We start from the raw sequence: 15322 nt of genomic DNA on the forward strand, positions 1-15322 counted from the left end.
TGTTGCATAGGAAAGAGGTATGGAGAGTCAGTGGAGCATGCACGTTAAAAATCATGCGGGTTAATCCATGGCTAGCAGCGCTGGCATCCTATATGGGAGCCAGTTTGAGTCCTGGCTGCTGCACTTCTGATTCAGCTCCCTGCTAGTGCGCCTGGGAAAGCAGCAGACGATGGCCCACGTGCTTGGGCCCCTGAGTCTGAATGGGAGATCCAGATGAAGCTCTTGGCTCCTGGCTTTGGCCTGGGCCGGCCATGACCATTGCAGTCATTTAGGGAGTGGACCAGTGAGAGATCTCTCTCTGTCTCTGTTCTTCTCTCTCTCTCTCTCTCTCTTTGCCTTTAAGATAAATAAAATAAATCTAAAGCAAAAATAAAAAATCAGGGGTGAATTCACGGACACCTCAAGTCTTTGCGTGGGGTGAGAATGCACACGTGAGATTGTTTTTATACAAAGACACAAACTGTGATAGAAATTATTGGGTGTAGGAGAGGACCCTCCCTATAGGAAGTTTTCCAATATTGGTTTTTTTGGGGGCCTGAGGGGAGTGAGAGCAGGGCGCTAGAAAAGCGTATGAGCCTTGACAATGAGACAGTCCCTGCTCAGTGCTTGCTTCTGTGGCCATGGTCAAGTCCATTTCTTTACCTGTAAAGTGGGGATAGGATCACCACCTTGAAGGATGGTGGGACTACCTGGAAATACCCTAGATCATAACAAGTCCTCAATAAATGGCAGTCATTACCACTGTGCCAGTTCTCCAAGGCCGGAAGCCGGCAGCTCTTGAAGCTTCGATGCCCATGGGTGTGCATGTGTTAGCATCGCTCTGTGCTCCAGGGCAGCAGCCATTTGTCAGTGTGTGCTTTGCTGTGCAGCAGGTGGGGTGACCCCGTGCGTGAAGGTGGGGTCAAAGTTCAGCGTGAGGTGCAGGAAGTGGGCTTTCACGCTACCTCGTCCACTCTGAAGGGGGAAGATAGTGGCACACGTGAGTGAAGTGGCCAACACCAGGAAGAGTGGCTGGGTCGGTGGGCGCAGGGGGCGCTTGGCTGCCTTCTCGCCGTCCTGGCTGTGGACACCGCTGTGTGGAGGAGGAGGCCTGCTTCTCATTACAGAGAGGCCTCCGGTTGCTGTTCTCTTGTAACTAACATCTGTACTTAGTTAACACCGACCTGAGAGGAACTATCGCTACTTCACAGGAAGACCATGATTGAATTACCTTGTGTTAATTAGGGATGTCTAAATCACCGAGATCCCCTTGGTGAAAGCCTTCATATAAATAGGTAGTCGTAACAGTGGTGCTGTGCTTAATTCAAATGGTATCTTCTGAAATTTAATTAATTGAGTAATAGTTTTAAATGAGCCTGTCGGAGCTCTAAATGGTCCTTGGTGACTCGAAGGAGTTAACAGAGCATCCAGAAGCTCCCGGTGCTCTCTCCGAAAGCAGCTTGCTCACGGAATGATCGGGTTCCGTCAGCTCGGTGCCCCTCTACGCCTGCAGGAGAGGCGGGCCAGCTTCTGAACCATTCCCATCGTTCTCTGGGGAAGCTGCCCTCCGTACGAGACGCAGCCTCTGCACTCACGAGCAGTAATGTTTCTTAGAAGAGGGCAGACGTAGCGGGGCACTGGGCTTCTTTCCCTCCTTCCAGGCCGTAGCTGGCTGGGGACTGGGTCTTCACTGGCCCGCTCCTGGCTTCCCACAGTCCCAGTCGAAAGTTCCTGGTAGCTGAGTCCTTCACCTCACCACATCTCTTCCTCCTGTCTGACCGTGGAGGACACTGGAGCACAAAGTGCATCGTCGTCGTAGCTTTATTAAGGAGCAGCCAAGAGTGAAGAGACCGACACGACCCGTGGCCTGGAGAGGATGAGCTTTATGTGTGCGCATCCCTGAGGTGACCACTGTGCCAAGCAACTCCCCATTGCTATAAGCAGACTGTGTAATTTGGGAATATTGCATAAGGCTTTCCATAGTAATCTGGAAAGATCTGGAGCACACCCAGCTCTTCCCAAGGAGACTTCAGGTCCTAGGAAGACGACCACAAAATAGGGAGAGGAGGATTGTCATAACTTAGGTGCCGACGACTAACTGTAGATGCTGTCTGTATAGAAAAGCACAGCATGATCATTTACTGCATGAGCTAGTCGAAATTATTCTGTAGCTTTTCTGGATAGCTTTATAGTGGCAACGGTTCCTTTTCTAGAATTGGTTAGATTCTGTTTTGTTACTTGAATTTCAATACTTTTTTGTTTTCCTTATGAAAATCATATAAGACTGAAAACAGTACAAGATAGAATCCAAAATTCTTTCCATTTTCTGAAATATAAGATTCAGTGACCATATATTCTTTATCCCAAAACTTGTGCTTTGATCTGTAAATAATCTGAGCAGTTGGAACCCTGTTTTTCCAAAGCCCTTTTCAGTTTTACACAAGCTCTTTGGCACACGGGAGCTTCACCAGCCCCTGGTGTGTTTAAATATGTTTGGGACCACGTAGGGACTTCTAGTGATGCTGAATCCCAGCTGGTCTTGAAATGGAAGTGCATTCCTTTTACCCCAGAGTTTGGTTGTGGCTTCCTATTTTATTTAGCTGTCTGCATAAATAGACGTGTTGGTAAGATAAGTCACTCTGGTGCATTCATTGTTTTTATTTAGCTCTGTCTCTGGGATGATTTTTCCCCCTCTTTTTCACCCTAGGAGCACACTGCAGGGCAGAGGGGCTCCAGTTTCTTCTTTCTGACCTTTTCCCTTATTTTTGCTCCTTTCTCCTCTCTTCCTAGCCTGATAAATGGGGCCTTGCTGCAGACATCTAGTAGCTAATGCTAGAAGTGCTTCTCAGATCCCCCACAAAAGCCAGTGGCCCATCCAGTGTGTGCTGGCTGCCAAAGCAACTGCCAGAAAGCAGCAACTTCGAGCAACAAATGGGCTGTTTCAATCACATGATATTATCTTTTTTTTTTTTTTTTTTTGACAGGCAGAGTTAGACAGTGAGAGAGAGAGACCGAGAGAAAGGTCTTCCTTCCATTGGTTCACCCCCAAATGGCCGCTACGGCTGACACACTGCGCCGATCCAAAGCCAGGAGCCAGGTGCTTCTCCTGGTCTCCCATGCAGGTGCAGGGCCCAAGCACTTGGGCCATCCTCCACTGCACTCCCTGGCCACAGCAGAGAGCTGGCCTGGAAGAGGGGCAACCGGGACAGAATCCGGCGCCCCAACCGGGACTAGAACCCGGTGTGCCAGCGCCGTAGGCGGAGGATTAGCCTAGTGAGCCGCGGCGCTGGCCTAATCACGTGATATTATCTATCAGGACTTCTGTGCTGAATCCAGTGGTTATCTGGGTGAGTGCAGGTGACACTTGCTTTCCGCTGGGTAGCACAAGCACATGACTATCTTGTACTCTTGTGGTGAGTTTCTGTTCAGAAACCCGCTTGGCCTTTACCCTGTGCAGTGCAGCCTCCCCTGTGTGTGTGCATATGGTCGTGTACCCATTTGGAGTGAGAAGCGATAGAGGCGTTGACTGGTCGAGGAGGCCTCTCTGCTAATGTGAAAATTCAACAAGATACCCGCAGGTGAGATGGGATGTTACTTGCAGGGTTGTATCTGAAATTCAGTGCGTAAGTGGTTCCAGATAAACCAGTATTCAGAGGAAAAGCAGGTGACAGGAGAGTCACATGGATCCCTTGTGTGCCTCCCTAGCTCTGCAGTAAACTTTACAAGAAGTTAGACTATGTTGACAACTTAGAGAATTCTTGGTTTCTCAAGTGTGGGCCCAAGGTCACTCAACTCATCATGTGCTCCAGATTTACATAGCATTTGGCATTTATTCTCCGGAAAGAAATGATTGTTAGAATAGTTGAATACAATGTCGAGACAGGCTTGTATGATGCCAAGGCCATGCTGTGGTTGAAGGCAATAGAAACTCAGAGTTTAACTATTACTTCTTAATAAAACTACATTGAATTTTGTAAAACAAAAAATTCAGAAAAATTTTGAAATACTCTTCCTTCTTTTATTTATTTTTAAAGATTTATTTATTCATTTGAAAGGCCACTGAGAGAGAAGGAGGGAGGGAGGGAGGGAGGGAGGGAGGGAGGGAGGGGAGAGAGATCCTTCATTTGCTGGTTCATTCCCCAGATGGCCACAATGGCCAGGGCTGGGCCAGGCCAGCACCAAGCCCGGAGCCTCCTCCAGGTTTCCCGTGTAGGTGGCAGGGGCCAGGCACTTGGGCCGTCCTCTACTGCTTTTCCCAGGCTGTCAGCAGGGAGCTGGATTGGAAGCAGAGCAGCAGGGGTGTGAACCAGCAACCAAGTGGGATTCCGGTGTGCCAGATGGCGACCTCACCCACTCCGCCACAGTGCTGACCCTGCTCTCTGTCCTGTGGTCAGTTCTGCTGTGACGCTTGTTTCTGAAATGCAGATTTGTTGGAATGCAGCTGCTACTGTGTTATCTGAGCATCGCGCAAATTTCAAATTTTGCATTTGCTTGTGCACAGCTTTGTCCAGAAACAACACTGAGGAAATGCAGAAAACTGCATCTGGGTGAACTAGCTAAACATTCTCCTCCGCTCACATGTCTGCCTGCTACATCAGTGGGCCGGTGCGCTGTGAGCCACGCCGTCCACACCTGTGCCACAGCTTTCGTTAGACTGCAGGGAACCCTTCTACCACCTCTTCAGGGTAGCACACCCACTTCCACTAGTGACCTTCTGGTCTTTGTTGGGGTGAAGTGCCAAGTTTATTGCAGTATTTTTGCCCTGTTTAACCTTTTAACAAATGCAAAACTGTGGTTTTACGTGTCTCAGCGAAATTTGTGAGTGCCCCTCGCCCCTTTTCGCTGTCAGCCCTGTGGTTTTTATTAGACAACTTTGCACAGTACAGTGCTTCTTGGGAATGTGTGTGTTGCATTCTAGCAGAGCTGTCAGTACTGTAGTTCATCCTGTGAAATTACCCAACGACCAAACCCAGAGCTCCCCATACTCTGCACTCAGCTTCCTTCCAGAAACGCTCCTCACCTCCTTGTGCATTGGTAAGTGCTTGAGACCCTTGTTCCGTTCCTTCTGTCCGGCCACTCCTGTGTCGTCCCTGAACCTCTGGGTTCTCTCTGTGTAGGAATTCTGGAGCAGGGGCCGGCGCTGTGACACAGCAGGTTAACGCCCTGGCCTGCAGCGCTGGCATCCCAAATGGGCACCAGGTCGAGACCCGGCTGCTCCACTTCCGATCCAGCTCTCTGCTGTGGCCTGGAAAAGCAGTGGAAGATGGCCCAAGTCTTTGGGTCCCTGCACCCACGTGGGAGACCCAGAAGAGGCTCCGGGCTCCTGGCTTTGGATCAGCAGCACAGCTCTAGCTGTTGTGGCCAGTTGGGGAGAGAACCAGTGGATGGAAGGACCCCCCCCCCCCCGCCGCATCTCCTTTTCTCTCTGTGTAACTCTGACTTTCAAGTAAATAAATAAATTTAAAAAAATAAAAAAGAACCCTGGAGCACCACTGTGATGCTCATTTTTCTTTAAAATTCCTCCATCGGCACTACAGACAACTCTTCCACCTGAGCTTCCACCTCCGTGCACAAAATCACCAACTTTCCACTGCCCAGACCAAGCTTTACACGATTCCTGGTTGCTGCTGGAAATTCGCACAGAATTTCTGCTGTGTCCACCAGCTCAGCTCAACTGGGGCGGGAGTCCACATCCCAGCTGGTTACGAGTGGACAGACTGAGGGGCACGGAAGGGCTCCCTGCAGCTGGAAGGAGTTGGCCTTTTTATTTGTGAACTGCAAAGCACTTGCAGCTGGCGGGTTGTTACAGCTCCTGCTATCCCAGCCCACGTACCCTCTCTGTGTCTCTGGTTCTTCCTTCTGTGTGCCCTGCTGAGTCGTCCCAGCCTGCAGCCCTTCATCTCGTCCTCTGCCAGCCCTCGGCTGCCTCTCCCCTAGCAGTGGCCCATGCCCTGCCTGCTTCCCTCCCTTCCTTGACACCACTCCTTGGCTCAGCATTCAGCTTCGATCCCAGCACACACTCTCTGCCTCAGATGGTCCAGGGTTTGTGACGACATTCAGTCTCCATAGAGTAGATCCATGTCTTATCCAGTCTGCCCCCTGGCTCCTTTGCTGCCCACACCCCCCCCCCCCTTTCTTCTGCTGTGAGTTCAAAGCCCAGAGAACTTACTTTACATTGTTGTGGATTCTGCCCCTCCCTCACATGCGTGCAGTGGGGTCCTGGTGTGGTCTCAACCAAACTAACCAAACTGCTTCTCTCTGTGAAAAGTGCCTTTTATCGGCAAATCATTAGGTTTGTCCTGTGATTTTCTTTTCTCTAGATTCCCCCCCTATAATTTGCATAGTGAAAAATGTAAAAGTGAAATTTCACAAGAAACCTGGACAAGGTGCTTTGGAGAGGTTGTTGAGCAGGTGTCTGCATGGTGACCTTGCTGGCAGGAACAAGGGTAACCAGCTCCCGGCCCTCCCCCGCAGCTGGGTGCCGCCACGCCCCTCCTGCACCTGTGCAAAGAAGCACTGGGTTAAACTGCAGAGAGCCTGCAGCCTTTTAGACCTCAGTTCAAATATGCGGCTTTTAAACAAAAAGCTGTGACTTTATAAATGATTCCTCTCCCATTAGTTCAAATTTGTGACATTTGCTGTTCTTGCAAAGCTTTATTTTAGTAAAAGAAAATGTTACCTCTGAATTTCGGTTTGCAAGTCCTAGATCGCAGTGTTCCCGCATTTGACTCGAAAATTCTTCACCCACTCAGTAATAATTACTGTAAAGTGTTATAAAGAAAAGCCATATTGTTAGCTCAAGGATGCAGAAAAAAAAAAGTCACTGGGGCTTGTGGATTCCTGCAGAAGGGCGCTGGCCTTTCTGTCCCATTCTGGGGTCAGGGGCTGGCTCGCCCCATAGGCGGTGCAGCAGGAGGCTGACAAGCCGCGGTGAGCTGAAGGCACCGCAGCCCACTCATTTATAAAAACGGAAGTTGATTTTCTCACCGCCCCAGATCAAGCTGTCAGCCTCTGGCGGGGTTCTTCTTGGTGCGTGCTCCCACAGTGGAAGGTGGGAGAGCCCGGTAGCTGCATGCTGTGTCCAGGGCCTCTTTTATTCACGAGGGAAGAGCCCTCTGGCTTCCAGCACATTGGCTGCACCGGAGTTCTGGTGGGGACACAGAACACAGGCTGCCATTCAGAGCCTTCTGATCAGAGGGAAAACATGATTAGGGTTGAATCCTGTCCTGTTTTCTGAAGGCCTCGTCCCTGATGTACATCGCTGTCTTGATGTTCATCCTTGGAGTCCCGAGACAAGTCCTGCTGTGGCTCAGTCCTCCCAGGGTCTTTCCTGAGCCTACTGGTGGTGGCTGAAGCCGCACCTGCCAGCCGGCCATCCACTGGTCCACGGAGGCCACTGTGGATCTCCGAGTGTGGGGTGTTCAGCAGGGAGGGCTAGCTGTGCTCTGTCATTGGCATATCTGAGGGTGCTGGTCTTTGAGTGTGTTTGGGAAGATGCTTACCTGTTAGGACTCTGTGTCACCTTGTTCTCCTTCTTGAGGGCTGCGGGGCCGTTCTGCCGCTGTGACTGGGTGAGAAACAGCACAGCAGACGCACCGCTGCACCTGTGAGCTGGGTGCAGGGACAGGCCAAGGAGGGAGTTAGGAGGTGGGGATTTTCCCTCTGAAACTGAGGTTTCAAAACAAGAATAAGGGACAAATCAACACCTTAGAAGACATTATTACTTACTCTTCATTCACCCAAGGACTTAAAATCACTGGCAAAGTACTTTCGTAATTAACAAACTCTGTGTTCCTGAGATGAAAGGAGATTTAGTAAGTTGTCCAAAATCAAACATGGCATCCTTATGGTAAAAACAGTAGACTTCAGGGCTATCACCTGCAATGCCAGCATCCCATGTGGGCGCCAGTTCAAGTCCCACTGCTCCACTTCCAATCCTGCTCTCTGCTATGGCCTGGGAAAGCAGTCCCTGGGCCCCTGCACCCACGTGGCAGACCCAGAGGCTCCTGGCTCCTGGCTTCAGATGGGCACAGCTCCAGCCATTGTGGCCATCTGGGGAGTGAACCAGCGGATGGAGCTCTCACTCTCCTCTCTCTCTCTCTCTCTCTCTCTCTGCCTCTGCCTCTCTGTAGCTCTGCCTTTCAAATAGATAAATAAATAACTCTTTTGTAAAAAATAGACTTGCATATTCTGAAAACGGATTTTTCCTACCTGATGGGCAGATTGTAAAACAAAAAATAAAGGAGCAATCTACAGAAAGCTAGTAAATAAAACATAAGAATACAGTAATCGTCTTCTTCATAGCCATATCTGCAGAGAAGTTTCTCCCACACTGCTATGCGGAGTTATTTTCAAAACAGCACTCTTGGCCGGCGCCACGGCTCACTAGGCTAATCCTCCGCCTTGCGGCGCCGGCACACCGGGTTCTAGTCCCGGTCGGGGCGCCGGATTCTGTCCCGGTTGCCCCTCTTCCAGGTCAGCTCTCTGCTATGGCCAGGGAGTGCAGTGGAGGATGGCCCAAGTGCTTGGGTCCTGCACCCCATGGGAGACCAGGAGAAGCACCTGGCTCCTGCCATCGGATCAGCACTGTGCACCGGCTGCAGCACGCCGACCGTGGCAGCCATTGGAGGGTGAACCAAGGAAGACCTTTCTCTCTGTCTCTCTCTCTCTCACTGTCCACTCTGCCTGGCCAAAAAAACCAAACAAACAAAAAATAAATAAAACAGCACTCTTATGAAGGGCATTTCTGGTTTGTGTTCAGCGTACTGATTTCAGTTGCTAAACTTTGTGCTCTTCATCTTCTTGAGTCCTGTGTTAGAACCTCATATGGGCTCCAAAAAGGTTGTGAAAAAAATGAAATTAAAAGACAGGTTTATTTGCAAAGGTTGTTCAAATTTTCATAGACTGTACATATTATGAAAAAAAAAACTTTGCATGGATGTCACAGGTTTTTGGTCCAAAATAAATACACTTCAGTTCCATCTATTCACCTAACTTTCTAAAGTCCCCATCTCCACAGGGAAAACAAGGTAACTTAAAGCTGTTTTTCCTTGTCTCATCTCTATATTATTCCCCACACATCTGCTTTTGTCTAACGTAAAATGTTTATTCTAGTCATTTCACATTAAATGTGAATGAGTTTTCTGTACAATAAATTGTTTATTGTCATTTTTAAAAAAAGTTTTCTCAAAGTGCTTCATAGCAACTTTTTTTGGACAACACAGCTCTGGGTCAGTGTCAGCGATTGAGACGACCGTGCCATCCTTTCAGGAGCTACAGAATTCCCTGTGCTCCTTCTGGAACATTCTGTGTCACTTTCCTCTCAACTTGGGCAATTGCTTCTCATGTGTCAAGACCCATCGTGGTATTATAGAAAAAGCAGCAAACTGGAGGTCCCACGGAATGCCAGTTCTATTATTTATTAATTATAAGTCCTTTTGCCTGTTTGCTGCCAGCCTTGGGAAAGTGGTCTTCAGCATTCACATCTGTAAAACTAACATCAACTGTCAAATACCCACCTCCCATGGATAGTGTGACCGTTAAATGAAAGAGAAAGCGCTGGGTGCATGTCTGATGCAGATTAGTGGTTGAATCACTTTCATCTTGATTCATTTAACCAACACTTGTACTGTTCATAATCACAGCCTGTTACAAAGTAGCAGACCCGGTCAGAGACAGGTCCCTAACTAGATCAGCGGGGGCCCAGGGCTGCCCTTGTTGGATCTTCAGTGCCCTGTGCTTCGGCCAACGAAGGGGAAGGGAAGACACGAGTGGGCTGGGTGGGTGGCAGGGAGGCCGATCCCCAGGAGCTGCCCGCCGAGACCCCTGACCCTTAGTGCTCCTCCTAGGAGACCCTACCCCCCCGTAGAACTCCCTTCCGAGTGCCCAGAGGGGCCGTGACACTCAAGGAGCGCTTAGGCAAGGCCGCAAGAGTGGAAGATGAACCAACTCACACTTTGCACAAGAACTGGAAACTGTTTACATACATTAATTATAAATGTGTACCTCAAAACTATACAAAGATATAAACTGGCACTTCTCGCTTCCAGAGGCAGCGCTGCAAACATTTAATAACAGATGTGACAAAGTGAGTCATGTCTGCCTTCCTGAGCGGATTGTTTACCGTGTGCCTGCCTTCCCCTGGCTGTCCTTGTGGAGTTGCCTCGCCTGCAGTCTGCTAATGCCTGCTGCTGTTTACTTCCAAGTCTCAGGATAACTCACTGTGTGTGTGTTCTCTGCCCGGGTGTATCAGCCACCTCCACACTTTATTCACTGCTCATGAGTTAAGGGGGTGGGGGGAGGGACGTTCACTCCCATTATCAGGAGAGGAACTTCCGTATTGAAATCTAAGCCACCAAGAGATACTTCTGTGGGCATCACCGTGGGTGCCATGACACCACAGGTGCCTCCCCGTTACAATAGCTCACCCAAGGGCTGCAGCTTAGCGCTGAGTTCCATCACACACAGGCTGCAAGAGCAGAGCCACGTTTTATTGTGATTATTGTTTGTTCATCTGTCTTTTCTTCCTTACCACCCTCAACACTTAGTATGGGCCCCCACACATACAGAGTTACAGAGAGGCAGAGGGAGAGAGAGAGAGAAAGAGAGAGAAACAGAGAGAGAGAAAGGTCTTCCCTCTGCTGGTTCACTCCCCAAATGGCCACAACTGCAGGAGAGTGGAGCTTCTTCCGGATCTCCCACGTGGGTGCAGCGGCCCAATCACTCGGGCCATCTTCTACTGCCTCCCAGACCATTAGCAGGCAGCTGTATCGGAAGTGGAGCAGCCAGGACTCAAACCAGCACTCATATGGGATGCCGGCGCCACAGGTGGAGGTTTAACCTACTATACCACAATGCCAGCCCCAAGTGGTGTAATGTCTTTAACAAGCTCATTGTGTACGTAGGAAGTTTTGGTTCTGGAAGGTTAAATACCTGCCCTAGATGACAAAGCTAATGAGTGGCAGCAGCAGCACTGAAGCCCGTATGCCTGTGTGCTCTTCCTGCCTCAGCACACCCCCTTCCTCGCCCACCGAGTGGTGCTGGTCTGGACCACCTTTCCCCTGTGTGCTGTCTGCGTGGCCCTGTGCTCACTGTTCCCCTTTTATTCCCTTCCTTCCTTCTGTTCCTGCTTGTTTGCTCCCTGACTGGTTTTGCTTCTTTGCTTGCATTTTTTTTTCCTTTTTCCTGTTTGATGGATGCACAGTTGGTCAACCTCCATGCTTGCTAGAAGTCCTTGCTTTTCAGATCTCTCGTTGGCTTGACATCAAAGCTGGAAAAGGTTACCTCTGACGGTTTGGACCTTTTCAGTATGCAAATCATGTCATGGTACAAATGATTTTATATCAGTATAATTGAGTTCTTAACTATTCATTTTTATCACTGCCTGTTCAATATGTCAGGCTGTAAAATAGCATATTTTAATTTATAGGGATGACTCAGATCTTGGAGAGAGAATATGAAAATACTGAATTTCAAAGTGTAAGCTTCATCCTGTAGGCCATGTAGCCCCAGTTTCTGCACAGGCCGGCCTGTAATAGACCCTCCCCGAATAAAGAAGAGTTTGTAAACAATGCCTACACTGGCCTTTCACAGTTTTATTGTATTATAATTTTTGTAGAACAGTAAAAGTTGATAAATGCTGTATGATTAACGTTGAGAATCCAGTGCACTTTTTAAAGAGTCATATTGGCTATACTTTGAGTAAGTACAGCTGATCAAAATATGATGTTCTTTGAGTTATACGAACAGCCTATGCTACGCATATTTAGTTAGTATAGGCAATTGCTCTGACAGTTAGTGACAAATATCATGAAGAAAAACAAGACAGAGTTAAAGGAATGAATGGGTGCTTATTATTTAAAAACAGAAAAGCCATGTAAAATTGGTGAGTAATATTGTAATGCAAAATATTTGAACATTTAAGTATAAAAACTTAGACACTCAAACAAGTATTGTACCCATTTAAGTATGAGACTTGAAACTAGCTATCCCGTTTTCATAGTGATTTTATAACCAACATGATTATTTGAGACAGATGGTTTCCTAGCAGTTTGGTAATTGAAATAATTGGTCATCCGTGCTCTGGTCCGTTCTTTTATTCAGCCTTGAGCTTTTTTTTTTTTTTTTTTTTAAAGATTTTATTTATTTATTTGACAGGCAGAGTTACAGACAGTGAGAGAAAGAGTCAGAGACAAAGGTCTTCCTTCCGTTGGTTCACTCCCCAAACAGCCACAACAGCCAGAGCTGCGCCGATCCGAAGCCAGGAGCCTCCTGCTCTCCCACGCGGGTGCAGGGGCCCAAGCACTTGGGCCATCCTCCACTGCTTTCCGAGGCCACAGCAGAGAGCTGGACTGGAAGAGGAGCAACTGGGGCTAGAACCAGCGCCCATATGGGATGCTGGTGCCGCAGGCGGAGGATTAACCTAGTTCGCCACAGCGCCGGCCCCAGCCTTGAGCTTTTAAAATAAGCTCATGCAGTCTGCAGCAAGAACTTTAAGTTGAATATTTTTAAAACCATTGATAGTAGTGTTTATGATTTGTGATGAATGGCATCAAATAAATGCTGTTTATTGATTCTCCTTATTCGTCTTAAATTTTCAGATAAAGACATTTTGACTGAAACGGGTGAAGTATGTAAGGCCTTTCCACAAGAGAAGTTTAAGATTTTGTTAAAATAGATGACCAAAAATGTGATTTAGAGCTCAAGTCAGACGTGCTGCACACATTTATCTGTAGCTCCTCGCACTGAGACAAACTCAGTACTGGCGCAGGGTTCAGGTTCAGCGTTGCGCTAGCCTAGGTGCGCTGAGAGCATGCTGCACAGTCTTGTCTAAACTGCCGTGTGAGGAACGCATTTCACATTTGTAACAGACATACTTGAACTTGACTAATGGGAAGTCAGATTAAAAAAAAAAAAAACCCAACACTTTGCATCCTCACATCAGCCTGCTTTTAGGAGAGGGGCCTTGTGCGCGACGCCCGGTTGTCGGAATCTCACGTGTGCTGTTCCTTGCAGATGATCCAGTCCCTCAAGGCGGTGCTGGAGAACGCGGATGCTGTCTATGAGAAGATCGTGCACTGTCAGAAGGCAGGTGAGTGGGGCTGCTTTCTCAGCCAGACAGTTGTCTCAACATGACTGCATCCTCTTATCCTCTATCAGCAAAATCAGGCATGAAAGCCATTTTTCCGTGGCGTAAGGAAACATGAATTCACTGCTTCTCAAAGCTGGATAACAGATTCACCTGGATTAGGGGAGCGGGGGGCTGTCAGACTCCGTGGTGCAAGGGAGGGGAATGGCCGGAAGTCCTTCCGCCTGGCCCTGCCAGGCACTGCAGGCAGCACTCGGAATTCAGCAAATCGGTAGCAGGCTAATTTTAAGTTGATAATTTCTTAGGGCCCGTGGATGACTTACAAATATCCAAATGGCCCTTGGGAGAAGAGAGGTTCCCCACCTCTGGTAGGGTGTGGGGCAGGAATTAAGAGCTGTTAAGAATTCTCAGTGTTTCTAGTGCCCAGGTAAGACTGAGCTCTGCCCTAATCTGTGGTAGCTGTGTTGCTACACACCCACCTGCTGGCCCCTGGGACTCGAGAGTGCACACAGTAGGCTCAGGGAGGCTCGTGCGGAGAAGGACTAACCAGGAAAGTGGACACGTACTGTCTACGCTTTTTAACACATGGGCATTTTCAAGTGCTGATAAGTTCACTGACATCCAATTGTTATACTAGATTATGAAATTCTACTTCTGTTGACAGCATCTTCTTAATCAACATGTGTCTAATTTTAGCTGTGGTAAAACAAAACAATCAAGTATCCTACATTGTAATAAAAATGGAGTTCTTTCAGGTTTCTAATTTCGCTGTGTCTGCTTGGAAGGCTGTCACGGGGAGAGTATTTGTCAGTCATAAATAAGAATATCTTTAGCTGCTTTCTAAGGTTTTGGATTGCTGTTTTTTAAAATCAAGAGACTATCACATAGCCTGAAAAGAAAATCATCTCTCATCTCAGAAATGAACTCACTTAAAGCAGACTGAAGACAAAGAAGTGTGTGACAGTTTTCTTTTCTGACGGACCAGACACGTTCGTGACTCATCAATAAACTCCAAAATCTCCAAGCTGCTTTATTCATCTTGTCAGCAAAATATTGTTAGCAGAGTGGTCCTTCCACTCCTGGTCATCCCCAGGCTGATCTCCCGACAGTCCACAACTAAAACAGATTGCTTCAAACACATGTCACGTGTCATTTTTATCATGTCACCATCCTGTACAAAATCACACAGTACCTGGTGCTGCACACACCAAATCTAAGCTTTTAACTTGGCATGTAAGATCATCTGCCAGTTGGCCAACCATAAATAATAATACATTGCCAATAATATGTAAAATATTTTAATTACACCATCTTTCATTCATTCGTTAAGCATGAATTGAATTTCTGTATGCATAAGGTACTTGGTAGCTCTTGCATACCAAAATATGAAAAAAAAATGGTCGTTTTTTTTGTCTTCTAAAATCTTCAAATTGAACAGGAGATATGAAAGTGAATACAGTCAAATATATTGAGTATTAACTGTGATTACTGAAGAGCTCAGCTCAGTTGCAGTTGGGACCCATATGCTTTTCAGAACAGGACGGGGACTGAGTTTTAAAGTACTGACTGTCGTAACTGTGTACACAGAGTTTTCTTTTCTTTTTCTTTTTTTTTTTTTTTAAGATCTGTTTATTTGACAGGTAGAGTGGCAGAGACAGAGTGCGAGAGGTCTTCCATCCACTGGTTCACTCCCCAAAATGGCCATAATGGCCAGGGCTGGTAGAGGCCAAAGCCAGGAGCCCAGAACTCCAACATGACCTCCCCTGTGAGTGGCAAGGGCCCAAGTACATGGGCCCTCATCTGCTGCCTTCCCAGGCACATTAGCAGAGAGCTGGATCAGAAATGGAACACCCAGGGCTCAAACTGACACTCCTGTATGGGATGCCTATATGGGATGCCTTAACCCGGGCAGCACAACACTGGTCCCTGCAGGGAATTCACGGGAGACTACTGATAACAGCTGAGGAAGGTGCTCCAGGGAGTGATGGGGGGCCACCCACCCTCTCCCTTGGGCTGCCCTGCCCAGTTCCCTGTGTGTTTCCAGTTAGATTTGCCCAGACCGTCTGTCTGGTAAGACTTTGTCTCCACCCTCTCTGCCAGCCTGCACTTCTCTGAAATTATCTCAACAGTCTTCCAGGGGAGCTTTTGCGACTTTCCCATCTCCGTTACCTGAACCGTTCCATGCAGTCCTTGAAAACGTTTATTAGTTTCAGTCGACAGAGCGTCTGCAGTTGTGTGTTATTAATGTATTCCATC

At 48.0% G+C, this 15322-nt stretch overlaps 1 protein-coding gene across 1 annotated transcript in view; it reads left to right on the plus strand.

The window, feature by feature from the left end:
• PLCL2 (phospholipase C like 2) overlaps window positions 1-15322 on the plus strand; it is a 196817-nt gene that overhangs the window by 139127 nt on the left and 42368 nt on the right. The window contains exon 4 of the mRNA XM_008266046.4: window positions 12994-13069. Within this exon, the coding sequence (XP_008264268.3) occupies window positions 12994-13069 (76 nt within the window). The remainder of the gene's footprint in view (window positions 1-12993; window positions 13070-15322) is intronic.

This window comes from Oryctolagus cuniculus, chromosome 4 (genome assembly GCF_964237555.1).
Source record: "Oryctolagus cuniculus chromosome 4, mOryCun1.1, whole genome shotgun sequence".
In the NCBI taxonomy this organism is placed as follows: domain Eukaryota; kingdom Metazoa; phylum Chordata; class Mammalia; order Lagomorpha; family Leporidae; genus Oryctolagus; species Oryctolagus cuniculus.